This window comes from Taudactylus pleione, unplaced genomic scaffold, assembly GCF_031769625.1.
Source record: "Taudactylus pleione unplaced genomic scaffold, aTauple2 ptg001299l, whole genome shotgun sequence".
NCBI classification, from domain to species: Eukaryota; Metazoa; Chordata; class Amphibia; order Anura; family Myobatrachidae; genus Taudactylus; species Taudactylus pleione.
Window position 1 is genome coordinate 664,882 of NW_028285699.1, and position 13,268 is coordinate 678,149.

Sequence of the window (13,268 nt, forward strand, 5' to 3'; positions counted from 1 at the left end):
TATTCAGCTACTACAGCCTTGTTACCTGCAGCTTGTCTACAGCCACTGCTGGAATATTCAGCTACTACAACCTTGTTACCTGCAGCTCATCTACAGCCACTGCTGGTATATTCAGCTACTACAGCCTTGTTACCTGCATCTCGTCTACAGCCACTGCTGGAATATTCAGCTACTACAACCTTGTTACCTGCAGCTCAGCTACAGCCACTGCTGGTATATTCAGCTACTACAGCCTTGTTACCTGCAGCTCGTCTACAGCCACTGCTGGTATATTCAGCTACTACAGCCTTGTTACCTGCAGCTCGTCTACAGCCACTGCTGGAATATTCAGCTACTACAGCCTTGTTACCTGCATCTCGTCTACAGCCACTGCTGGAATATTCAGCTACTACAACCTTGCTACCTGCAGCTCAGCTACAGCCACTGCTGGTATATTCAGCTAATACAGCCTTGTTACCTGCATCTCGTCTACAGCCACTGCTGGAATATTCAGCTACTACAACCTTGTTACCTGCAGCTCAGCTACAGCCACTGCTGATATATTCAGCTACTACAGCCTTGTTACCTGCAGCTCGTCTACAGCCACAGCTGGAATATTCAGCTACTACAACCTTGTTACCTGCAGCTCATCTACAGCCACTGCTGGTATATTCAGCTACTACAGCCTTGTTACCTGCAGCTCATCTACAGCCACTGCTGGTATATTCAGCTACTACAGCCTTGTTACCTGCAGCTCGTCTACAGCCACAGCTGGAATATTCAGCTACTACAACCTTGTTACCTGCAGCTCATCTACAGCCACTGCTGGTATATTCAGCTACTACAGCCTTGTTACCTGCAGCTCATCTACTGCCACAGCTGGTATATTCAGCTACTACAGCCTTGTTACCTGCAGCTCGTCTACAGACACAGCTGGTATATTCAGCTACTACAGCCTTGTTACCTGCAGCTTGTCTACAGCCACTGCTGGTATATTCAGCTACTACAGCCTTGTTACCTGCAGCTCATCTACAGCCACTGCTGGTATATTCAGCTACTACAGCCTTGTTACCTGCATCTCGTCTACAGCCACTGCTGGAATATTCAGCTACTACAACCTTGTTACCTGCAGCTCAGCTACAGCCACTGCTGGTATATTCAGCTACTACAGCCTTGTTACCTGCAGCTCGTCTACAGCCACAGCTGGAATATTCAGCTACTACAACCTTGTTACCTGCAGCTCATCTACAGCCACTGCTGGTATATTCAGCTACTACAGCCTTGTTACCTGCATCTCGTCTACAGCCACTGCTGGAATATTCAGCTACTACAACCTTGTTACCTGCAGCTCATCTACAGCCACTGCTGGTATATTCAGATACTACAGCCTTGTTACCTGCAGCTCGTCTACAGCCACTGCTGGTATATTCAGCTACTACAGCCTTGTTACCTGCGGCTCGTCTACAGCCACTGCTGGAATATTCAGCTACTACAGCCTTGTTACCTGCATCTCGTCTACAGCCACTGCTGGAATATTCAGCTACTACAACCTTGTTACCTGCAGCTCAGCTACAGCCACTGCTGGTATATTCAGCTACTACAGCCTTGTTACCTGCAGCTCGTCTACAGCCACAGCTGGAATATTCAGCTACTACAACCTTGTTACCTGCAGCTCATCTACAGCCACTGCTGGTATATTGAGCTACTACAGCCTTGTTACCTGCAGCTCATCTACAGCCACTGCTGGCATATTCAGCTACTACAGCCTTGTTACCTGCGGCTCGTCTACAGCCACTGCTGGAATATTCAGCTACTACAGCCTTGTTACCTGCATCTCGTCTACAGCCACTGCTGGAATATTCAGCTACTACAGCCTTGTTACCTGCATCTCGTCTACAGCCACTGCTGGTATATTCAACTACTACAGCCTTGTTACCTGCAGCTCGTCTACAGCCACTGCTGGTATATTCAGCTACTACAGCCTTGTTACCTGCAACTCGTCTACAGCCACTGCTGGTATATTCAGCTACTACAGCCTTGTTACCTGCAGCTCGTATACAGCCACTGCTGGTATATTCAGCTACTACAGCCTTGTTACCTGCATCTCGTCTACAGCCACTGCTGGAATATTCAGCTACTACAGCCTTGTTACCTGCATCTCGTCTACAGCCACTGCTGGTATATTCAACTACTACAGCCTTGTTACCTGCAGCTCGTCTACAGCCACTGCTGGTATATTCAGCTACTACAGCCTTGTTACCTGCAGCTCGTCTACAGACACAGCTGGAATATTCAGCTACTACAGCCTTGTTACCTGCAGCTCGTCTACAGACACTGCTGCAATATTCAGCTACTACAGCCTTGTTACCTGCAGCTCGTCTACAGCCACAGCTGGTATATTCAACTACTACAGCCTTGTTACCTGCAACTCGTCTACAGCCACTGCGGGTATATTCAGCTACTACAGCCTTGTTACCTGCAGCTCATCTACTGCCACAGCTGGTATATTCAGCTACTACAGCCTTGTTACCTGCAGCTCGTCTACAGACACAGCTGGTATATTCAGCTACTACAGCCTTGTTACCTGCAGCTCGTCTACAGCCACTGCTGGTATATTCAGCTACTACAGCCTTGTTACCTGCAGCTCGTCTACAGCCACTGCTGGAATATTCAGCTACTACAGCCTTGTTACCTGCATCTCGTCTACAGCCACTGCTGGTATATTCAACTACTAAAGCCTTGTTACCTGCATCTCGTCTACAGCCACAGCTGGAATATTCAGCTACTACAGCCTTCTTACCTGCAGCTCATCTACAGCCACTGCTGGTATATTCAGCTACTACAGCCTTGTTACCTGCAGCTCGTCTACAGCCACTGCTGGTATATTCAGCTACTACAGCCTTGTTACCTGCAGCTCGTCTACAGCCACTGCTGGAATATTCAGCTACTACAGCCTTGTTACCTGCATCTCGTCTACAGCCACTGCTGGAATATTCAGCTACTACAACCTTGTTACCTGCAGCTCATCTACAGCCACTGCTGGAATATTCAGCTACTACAGCCTTGTTACCTGCACCTCGTCTACAGCCACTGCTGGTTAATTCAGCTACTACAGCCTTGTTACCTGCGGCTCGTCTACAGCCACTGCTGGAATATTCAGCTACTACAGCCTTGTTACCTGCATCTCGTCTACAGCCACTGCAGGAATATTCAGCTACTACAACCTTGTTACCTGCAGCTCAGCTACAGCCACTGCTGGTATATTCAGCTACTACAGCCTTGTTACCTGCAGCTCGTCTACAGCCACAGCTGGAATATTCAGCTACTACAACCTTGTTACCTGCAGCTCGTCTACAGCCACTGCTGGTATATTCAGCTACTACAGCCTTGTTACCTGCAGCTCATCTACAGCCACTGCTGGCATATTCAGCTACTACAGCCTTGTTACCTGCAGCTTGTCTACAGCCACTGCTGGAATATTCAGCTACTACAACCTTGTTACCTGCAGCTCATCTACAGCCACTGCTGGTATATTCAGCTACTACAGCCTTGTTACCTGCATCTAGTCTACAGCCACTGCTGGAATATTCAGCTACTACAACCTTGTTACCTGCAGCTCAGCTACAGCCACTGCTGGTATATTCAGCTACTACAGCCTTGTTACCTGCAGCTCGTCTACAGCCACTGCTGGTATATTCAGCTACTACAGCCTTGTTACCTGCAGCTCGTCTACAGCCACTGCTGGAATATTCAGCTACTACAGCCTTGTTACCTGCATCTCGTCTACAGCCACTGCTGGAATATTCAGCTACTACAACCTTGTTACCTGCAGCTCAGCTACAGCCACTGCTGGTATATTCAGCTAATACAGCCTTGTTACCTGCATCTCGTCTACAGCCACTGCTGGAATATTCAGCTACTACAACCTTGTTACCTGCAGCTCAGCTACAGCCACTGCTGATATATTCAGCTACTACAGCCTTGTTACCTGCAGCTCATCTACAGCCACTGCTGGTATATTGAGCTACTACAGCCTTGTTACCTGCAGCTCATCTACAGCCACTGCTGGCATATTCAGCTACTACAGCCTTGTTACCTGCGGCTCGTCTACAGCCACTGCTGGAATATTCAGCTACTACAGCCTTGTTACCTGCATCTCGTCTACAGCCACTGCTGGAATATTCAGCTACTACAACCTTGTTACCTGCAGCTCAGCTACAGCCACTGCTGGTATATTCAGCTACTACAGCCTTGTTACCTGCAGCTCGTCTACAGCCACAGCTGGAATATTCAGCTACTACAACCTTGTTACCTGCAGCTCATCTACAGCCACTGCTGGTATATTCAGCTACTACAGCCTTGTTACCTGCAGCTCATCTACAGCCACTGCTGGTATATTCAGCTACTACAGCCTTGTTACCTGCATCTCGTCTACAGCCACTGCTGGAATATTCAGCTACTACAGCCTTGTTACCTGCAGCTCAGCTACAGCCACTGCTGGTATATTCAGCTACTACAGCCTTGTTACCTGCAGCTCGTCTACAGCCACTGCTGGAATATTCAGCTACTACAGCCTTGTTACCTGCAGCTCGTCTGCAGCCACTGCTGGAATATTCAGCTACTACAACCTTGTTACCTACAGCTCATCTACAGCCACTGCTGGAATATTCAGCTACTACAGCCTTGTTACCTGCAGCTCGTCTACAGCCACTGCTGGTATATTCAGCTACTACAGCCTTGTTACCTGCGGCTCGTCTACAGCCACTGCTGGAATATTCAGCTACTACAGCCTTGTTACCTGCATCTCGTCTACAGCCACTGCTGGAATATTCAGCTACTACAACCTTGTTACCTGCAGCTCAGCTACAGCCACTGCTGGTATATTCAGCTACTACAGCCTTGTTACCTGCAGCTCGTCTACAGCCACAGCTGGAATATTCAGCTACTACAACCTTGTTACCTGCAGCTCATCTACAGCCACTGCTGGTATATTCAGCTACTACAGCCTTGTTACCTGCAGCTTATCTTCAGCCACTGCTGGTATATTCAGCTACTACAGCCTTGTTACCTGCATCTCGTCTACAGCCACTGCTGGAATATTCAGCTACTACAACCTTGTTACCTGCAGCTCAGCTACAGCCACTGCTGGTATATTCAGCTACTACAGCCTTGTTACCTGCAGCTCGTCTACAGCCACTGCTGGAATATTCAGCTACTACAGCCTTGTTACCTGCAGCTCGTCTGCAGCCACTGCTGGAATATTCAGCTACTACAACCTTGTTACCTACAGCTCATCTACAGCCACTGCTGGAATATTCAGCTACTACAGCCTTGTTACCTGCAGCTCGTCTACAGCCACTGCTGGTATATTCAGCTACTACAGCCTTGTTACCTGCGGCTCGTCTACAGCCACTGCTGGAATATTCAGCTACTACAGCCTTGTTACCTGCATCTCGTCTACAGCCACTGCTGGAATATTCAGCTACTACAACCTTGTTACCTGCAGCTCAGCTACAGCCACTGCTGGTATATTCAGCTACTACAGCCTTGTTACCTGCAGCTCGTCTACAGCCACAGCTGGAATATTCAGCTACTACAGCCTTGTTACCTGCAGCTCATCTACAGCCACTGCTGGAATATTCAGCTACTACAACCTTGTTACCTGCAACCCGTCTACAGCCACTGCTGGAATATTCAACTACTACAGCCTTGTTACCTGCAGCTCGTCTACAGCCACTGCTGGAATATTCAACTACTACAGCCTTGTTACCTGCAGCTCGTCTACAGTCACTGCTGGTATATTCAGCTACTACAGCCTTGTTACCTGCAGCTCATCTACAGCCACTGCTGGTATATTCAGCTACTACAGCCTTGTTACCTGCAGCTCGTCTACAGCCACTGCTGGAATATTCAGCTACTACAACCTTGTTACCTGCAACCCGTCTACAGCCACTGCTAGAATATTCAACTACTACAGCCTTGTTACCTGCAGCTCGTCTACAGCCACTGCTGGTATATTCAGCTACTACAGCCTTGTTACCTGCAACTCGTCTACAGCCACTGCTGGAATATTCAACTACTACAGCCTTGTTACCTGCAGCTCGTCTACAGTCACTGCTGGTATATTCAGCTACTACAGCCTTGTTACCTGCAGCTCATCTACAGCCACTGTTGGTATATTCAGCTACTACAGCCTTGTTACCTGCAGCTCGTCTACAGCCACTGCTGGAATATTCAGCTACTACAACCTTGTTACCTGCAGCTCATCTACAGCCACTGCTGGTATATTCAGCTACTACAGCCTTGTTACCTGCAGCTCGTCTGCAGCCACTGCTGGAATATTCAGCTACTACAACCTTGTTACCTACAGCTCATCTACAGCCACTGCTGGAATATTCAGCTACTACAGCCTTGTTACCTGCAGCTCGTCTACAGCCACTGCTGGTATATTCAGCTACTACAGCCTTGTTACCTGCGGCTCGTCTACAGCCACTGCTGGAATATTCAGCTACTACAGCCTTGTTACCTGCATCTCGTCTACAGCCACTGCTGGAATATTCAGCTACTACAACCTTGTTACCTGCAGCTCAGCTACAGCCACTGCTGGTATATTCAGCTACTACAGCCTTGTTACCTGCAGCTCGTCTACAGCCACAGCTGGAATATTCAGCTACTACAGCCTTGTTACCTGCAGCTCATCTACAGCCACTGCTGGAATATTCAGCTACTACAACCTTGTTACCTGCAACCCGTCTACAGCCACTGCTGGAATATTCAACTACTACAGCCTTGTTACCTGCAGCTCGTCTACAGCCACTGCTGGAATATTCAACTACTACAGCCTTGTTACCTGCAGCTCGTCTACAGTCACTGCTGGTATATTCAGCTACTACAGCCTTGTTACCTGCAGCTCATCTACAGCCACTGCTGGTATATTCAGCTACTACAGCCTTGTTACCTGCAGCTCGTCTACAGCCACTGCTGGAATATTCAGCTACTACAACCTTGTTACCTGCAACCCGTCTACAGCCACTGCTAGAATATTCAACTACTACAGCCTTGTTACCTGCAGCTCGTCTACAGCCACTGCTGGTATATTCAGCTACTACAGCCTTGTTACCTGCAACTCGTCTACAGCCACTGCTGGAATATTCAACTACTACAGCCTTGTTACCTGCAGCTCGTCTACAGTCACTGCTGGTATATTCAGCTACTACAGCCTTGTTACCTGCAGCTCATCTACAGCCACTGTTGGTATATTCAGCTACTACAGCCTTGTTACCTGCAGCTCGTCTACAGCCACTGCTGGAATATTCAGCTACTACAACCTTGTTACCTGCAGCTCATCTACAGCCACTGCTGGTATATTCAGCTACTACAGCCTTGTTACCTGCAACCCGTCTACAGCCACTGCTGTTATATTCAGCTACTACAACCTTGTTACCTGCAGCTCAGCTACAGCCACTGCTGGTATATTCAGCTACTACAGCCTTGTTACCTGCAGCTCGTCTACAGCCACTGCTGGAATATTCAGCTACTACAACCTTGTTACCTGCAACCCGTCTACAGCCACTGCTGGAATATTCAACTACTACAGCCTTGTTACCTGCAACTCATCTACAGCCACTGCTGGAAAATTCAACTACTACAGCCTTGTTACCTGCAGCTCGTCTACAGCCACTGCTGTTATATTCAGCTACTACAGCCTTGTTACTTGCACACCTTTATTTACAAGCACTACCAAAATAACAAAGCTAAAAAACAGCTATTATTACAATGCAACGTTTGTGCTATTTTCAGATACCATGACTCTGCCACCAGTGTGCAATCTTCAGCCATTGCGATTACACCACCAGTGTGTAATCTTCTGATACTCTGACTTTACCACCAGTGAGAAATGATTATCTTAATTTATTTGTATGGCATCATCCACATACCAAATCTTCAATACATTCTGTTGGCATCAAATTGAAGCCCAATCCCTGACTCCAAGTAATATATACTGGGTTTAGGTTCTACCCCTGAACTCCAGCGGTAACTAAATAAACAAACAAGATAAAAAGAGCTACTGTATCAGGATGCACACTGGGCCAAATAGTTACATTGTTAAAGTTAAAACATGCATTTTTTTAGGTTACTCAATGAAAAAAAAAAAATCACTTCAATAGGGATCTCCAGATGAAAAATAAGAAGTGTAAAAACTAGGGTTGTGCAGGCTCGGATAAGTTCGAGTTTGCACGTTGAGTTCGGATTTTTCCCTCCAAATAAACGGAACTCAGAAAGAGGCTAAACGTCATCTTACATGGACGAACATAATCATTCCTGGACAAAACGTCCATGTAAGATGACGTTTAGCCTCTTTCTGAGTTCCGTTTTTTTTGGAGGGAAAAATCCGAACTCAACGTGCAAACTCGAACCTATCAGAGCCTGCACATCCCTAGTAAAAACAAATGCTGATTAAAATAGAAATGCATCTACTGTAAGTCAATGTAGATAGGTAAACACTACAAGGTCCATGTCTGTATATATAAAGCCTACAAACCAACAACATATTTAAACTGGGAGGGACTGCAGCTGAAGCCAGACTACTGGCTCTCTCATACATATAGTGGAAGGGATGAGTCTTGTTGAGTTAGGACTGGCATTCTCCTTTAAACCATTCTGCCCAGGAGACTATTGTCTCTAATACTAAGCAAAGGGGGTAAATAAATAAAAATATTTACCAAAATTTTTTTTAAATGGTTATATGTCTGCCTTATGAGCAGCAGAATCAAGACTGGAAAATCTAAGAGACAATTACCTTCAGTGCAATCCATGTCAGCTTGCAAAGGAAGAAGACTTGGATTAGTGGATAAGCAAACATTGAGCCCTACAGTGTATAATGCAGAAACCCCCACTTCATGTTGTATGAAATATTCTCCTATTTGTGTAACCACTTAATCTACTCCCAATGGAACAGTCAGGTCCGTCTTCTGTCAACAACACGGTCATGTCTACATTCTCTCAACATAATCATGTCTACGTTCCCTCAATACGATTACGATCATGTCCACATTCTCTCAACACAATCATGTCTATGCTCTCTCAATACGATCATGCTACGTTCTCTCCACAACACAATCATTTCTAAGTTCTCGCAACAACACAAACATGTCTATGTTCTCTCAACAAAACAATTGTCAGCGTTCTCTCAATACGATGTCTATGCTCTCTCAACAACACAATCAAGTCTACGCTCTCTCAATACGATTATGTCTACGTTCTCGCAACCACACAATTATTTTTACGTTCTCGCAACAATACAATCATGTCTACATTCTCTCAACAACACAATCATGTCAGCGTTCTCTCAATCCGATTACGATCATGTCTACGTTCTCTCAACAAAACAATCATGTCTACGCTCTCGCAATACGATCATGTCTACGTTCTCTCAACAACACAAACATGTCTACGTTCTCTCAACACAAACATGTCTACGTTCTCTCAACAACACAAACATGTCTACGTTCTCTCAACAACACAAACATGTCTACATTCTCTCAACAACACAAACATGTCTACGTTCTCTCAACACAAACATGTCTACGTTCACTCAACAACACAAACATGTCTATGTTCTCTCAACACAATTTCTACGTTCTCTCAAAATTACAGTCATTTGTACATTCTCTCAACAAAAACATGTCTACGTTTTCTCACCACCACAATCATTTCTACATTCCCGCAACAACACAATCATGTCTACAATCTCTCAACAACACAATCATTTCTACATTCTCTCAACAAAACAATCATGTCTACTTTCTCTCAACAACACAATCATTTCTAAGTTCTCTCAATGTTGTCTCAACAAAACAATCATGTCTACTTTCTCTCAACAACACAATCATTTCTAAGTTCTCGCAACAATACAATCATGTCTACGTTCTCTCAACAAAACAATGTCAGCATTCTCTCAATACGATCATGTCTATGCTCTCTCAACAACACAATCAAGTCTACGCTCTCTCAATATGACTACGATCATGTCTACGTTCTCTCAATACAATTACGATCATGTCTACGTTCTCTTAATACAATAATGATCATGTCTACGTTCTCTCAACAAAACAATTAGGTCAGCGTTCTCTCAATACGATCATGTCTATGCTCTCTCAACAACACAATAGGTTCTCTCAATACGATTACGATCATGTCTACGTTCTCTCAACAAAACAATCATGTCTACGCTCTCTCAATACGATCATGTCTACGTTCTCTCCACAACAAAAACATGTCTACGTTCTCTCAACAACACAATCATTTCTACGTTCTCTCAACACCACAATAATTTCTACGCTCTCGCAACAATACAATCATGTACGCGTTCTCTCAATACGATCATGTCTATGCTCTCTCAACAACACAATCAAGTCTACGTTCTCTCAACAACACAAACATGTCTACGTTCTCTCAACAACACAAACATGTCTACGTTCTCTCAACAACACAAACATGTCTACGTTCTCTCAACAACACAAACATGTCTACGTTCTCTCAACAACACAAACATGTCTACGTTCTCTCAACAACACAAACATGTCTACGTTCTCTCAACAACACAAACATGTCTACGTTCTCTCAACAACACAAACATGTCTACGTTCTCTCAACAACACAAACATATCTATGTTCTCTCAACACAATAATTTCTACGTTCTCTCAAAATTACAATCATTTCTACGTTCTCTCAACAACAAAAACATGTCTACGTTCTTTCAACACAAATCATATCTACGTTCTCGCAACAATACAATCATGTCTACGTTCTCTCAACAACACAATCATTTTTACGTTCTCACAACAATACAATCATGTCTACATTCTCTCAACAAAACAATCATGTCAGCGTTCTCTCAATACGATCATGTGTACATTCTCTCATCACAATCATGTCTACGTTCTCTCAACAAAACAATCATTTCTACATTCTCTCAACACAAGCATGTCTACGCTCTCTCAATATGATCATGTCTATGTTCTCTCACCAACACAATCATTTCTACGTTCTCTAAATACGATCATGTCTACATTTTCTCAACAACACGGTCATGTCTATGTTCTCTCAACAAAACGATCATGTCTATGTTCTCTCAACAACACAAACATGTCTACGTTCTCCCAAAAGAATCATGTCCACATTCTCTCAATAGGATCATGTCTATGTTCTTTCAACAAAATGATCATGTCTATGTTCTCTCAACAAAAGTAATGTGTAAGTTCTCTCAATGGCAGTCACAAACTGCATTCTCCCAATCACACGGTCACATCCGCTGTCTAATACCACACAACTACTGTCTTCTAGCACAGTTGTATCTACAGTCTCCTCTCACAGGCAAGGTCACGTGTCAGCTTCTCTCAACAACACGTCAAGTCTACGTTCTCTCAATAACACGGTCATGTCTACTTACTCTCAACAAAACGTTCATGTCTACATTCCCTTAATAACATATTCATGTCTACGTTCTCTCAATAACATGGTCACATAAACTGCAATGACACTTGGCTTCTCTCAACAATACAGTCAGGTTTACGTTCTCCCAACGACACATCTGTTGGCTTTTATCAACAACAATACGTCTACGTTCTCGAATGTCTGGGTTAGATTTAGTGTGTACTCCAACCTGCATGTTGAGAACAGTAACTGTATTAGGTCACTAGTGTGTATGGTTATTGTAATGTCTATGTGCTAGTCTTCCAATTATTTTCAAGAATTATGGCAGACTTCTATGACTATAATGTATCATCCTTTTTTTGTATACGTTAAGAGAAAGGGTCTTGTTAAATATCACAAAAAAAATAAATTAGGTACCATACACATAGTGGACTGGGAGAGCCCATGGTGTTACCGAAACCTGCAGAGACCACCCTTACACCCCTCTTATATCATTACCTGCTTGTATTTTCGGTAGCAGCGCTGAATGACTGCAGCCGCCAGATCCTGTTGTTCCTTTAACCGTCGGCCCTGAATTCAAAAAGATCAGATTGAATTATTACTAGAGGATGTCTGTCTACGAAATCGGCTGCTAAAGTCGCCATATTCTACAAACGTGAATCAATGGCACAGCGGGTCTGACAGTGGTGTCACCTAGGTTAATTTCTTTATGTCTTTACTAAGGTCAAGCGTGTTACTTAATGTAATGCCTTTACAGAAGTCTGATTTTTATTTTTATCTTTTGGACATCGCGCTCCCTGGCATGAACTCACCTTGTACTTGCGGAAGGCAGTCTGAATGACCCGAGCAGCCTCATACAGCTCCCGCTGCTCGTGGTCAGAGAGGGTCAACAAAGCAAACTCACTTTCCATCCGACCACTACTTGAGGCACTAAGAAACTCAGACCACCGGGCGGCACCGGGTGGGTCAAACCTCTCAAAGGAGATCTCTCCCAGTGGAGGAGGAGTTGTGGGGGATGGTGGGGCCTCCGACCTGGGAACACATTAAATGACAGGGATTCTGCACATCTAGGTTACGGATGACTGACTTACATATGTCTCTGTATACATGTTATTCATACCTGGTCACCTTGACACGTAACCCCTCCATGGATCTCCTGTTCACTCTCTTGGTACGCTGCCCGAATGCTCCAATCTCTGCTCCCAGGCTGCTTCCGTCCTCTCCTGGGCTCATCTGAGCAAAGCGAGCCAAGGCACGAGCAGCACGCAGCCCCTCACTGCCAAGGGATAACAGGGAGTGAGTTCTCACACACTACACTGACATGTAGAAGCAATTCACAGGCCAGGACACTACTACACCATGCCATATATACACACACACACTACTACAACATGCCATATATACACACACAGCCCAGTACAGACACTACTACACCATGTCATATACAGTCAGGTGCATATTGGGACATTGACAGAATTTTCATATTTTGGCCTCAGTTCACCACCACAATGGCTTTGAAATGAAACAAACAAGATGTGCTTTACCTGCAGACTTTCAGATTTAATTTGAGGGTAATTACATCCAAATCAGGTGAACGGTGTAGGAATTACAACGGTTTCTATATGTGCCTCCCACTTTTTAAGGGGCCAAAAGTAATGGGACTATCAACTCAAAAGCTATTTCATGGACAGGTGTGGGCTATTCCCTCGTTATTTCATTATCAATTAAGCAGGTAAAAGGTCTGGAGTTGATTCTAGGTGTGACATTTGCATTTGGAATCAGTTGCTGTCGACTCTCAATATGAGATCCAAAGAGCTGTCACTATCAGTGAAGCCATCATTAGGCTGAAAAA

At 44.8% G+C, this 13,268-nt stretch overlaps 1 protein-coding gene across 3 annotated transcripts in view; it reads right to left on the minus strand.

The window, feature by feature from the left end:
- The window catches only part of CAMTA2 (calmodulin binding transcription activator 2), a 205,152-nt gene that overhangs the window by 8,888 nt on the left and 182,996 nt on the right, over positions 1–13,268 (minus strand). For 2 of the 3 annotated variants that reach the window (XM_088462966.1, XM_088462964.1), the window contains exons 17-20: positions 12,537–12,692; positions 12,229–12,448; positions 11,915–11,986; positions 8,780–8,800 (exon numbers count right to left, since the gene is read on the minus strand). In XM_088462966.1, the coding sequence (XP_088319092.1) occupies positions 8,780–8,800; positions 11,915–11,986; positions 12,229–12,448; positions 12,537–12,692 (469 nt within the window). The remainder of the gene's footprint in view (positions 1–8,779; positions 8,801–11,914; positions 11,987–12,228; positions 12,449–12,536; positions 12,693–13,268) is intronic. The other variant, XM_088462965.1, reaches the window with a different exon arrangement.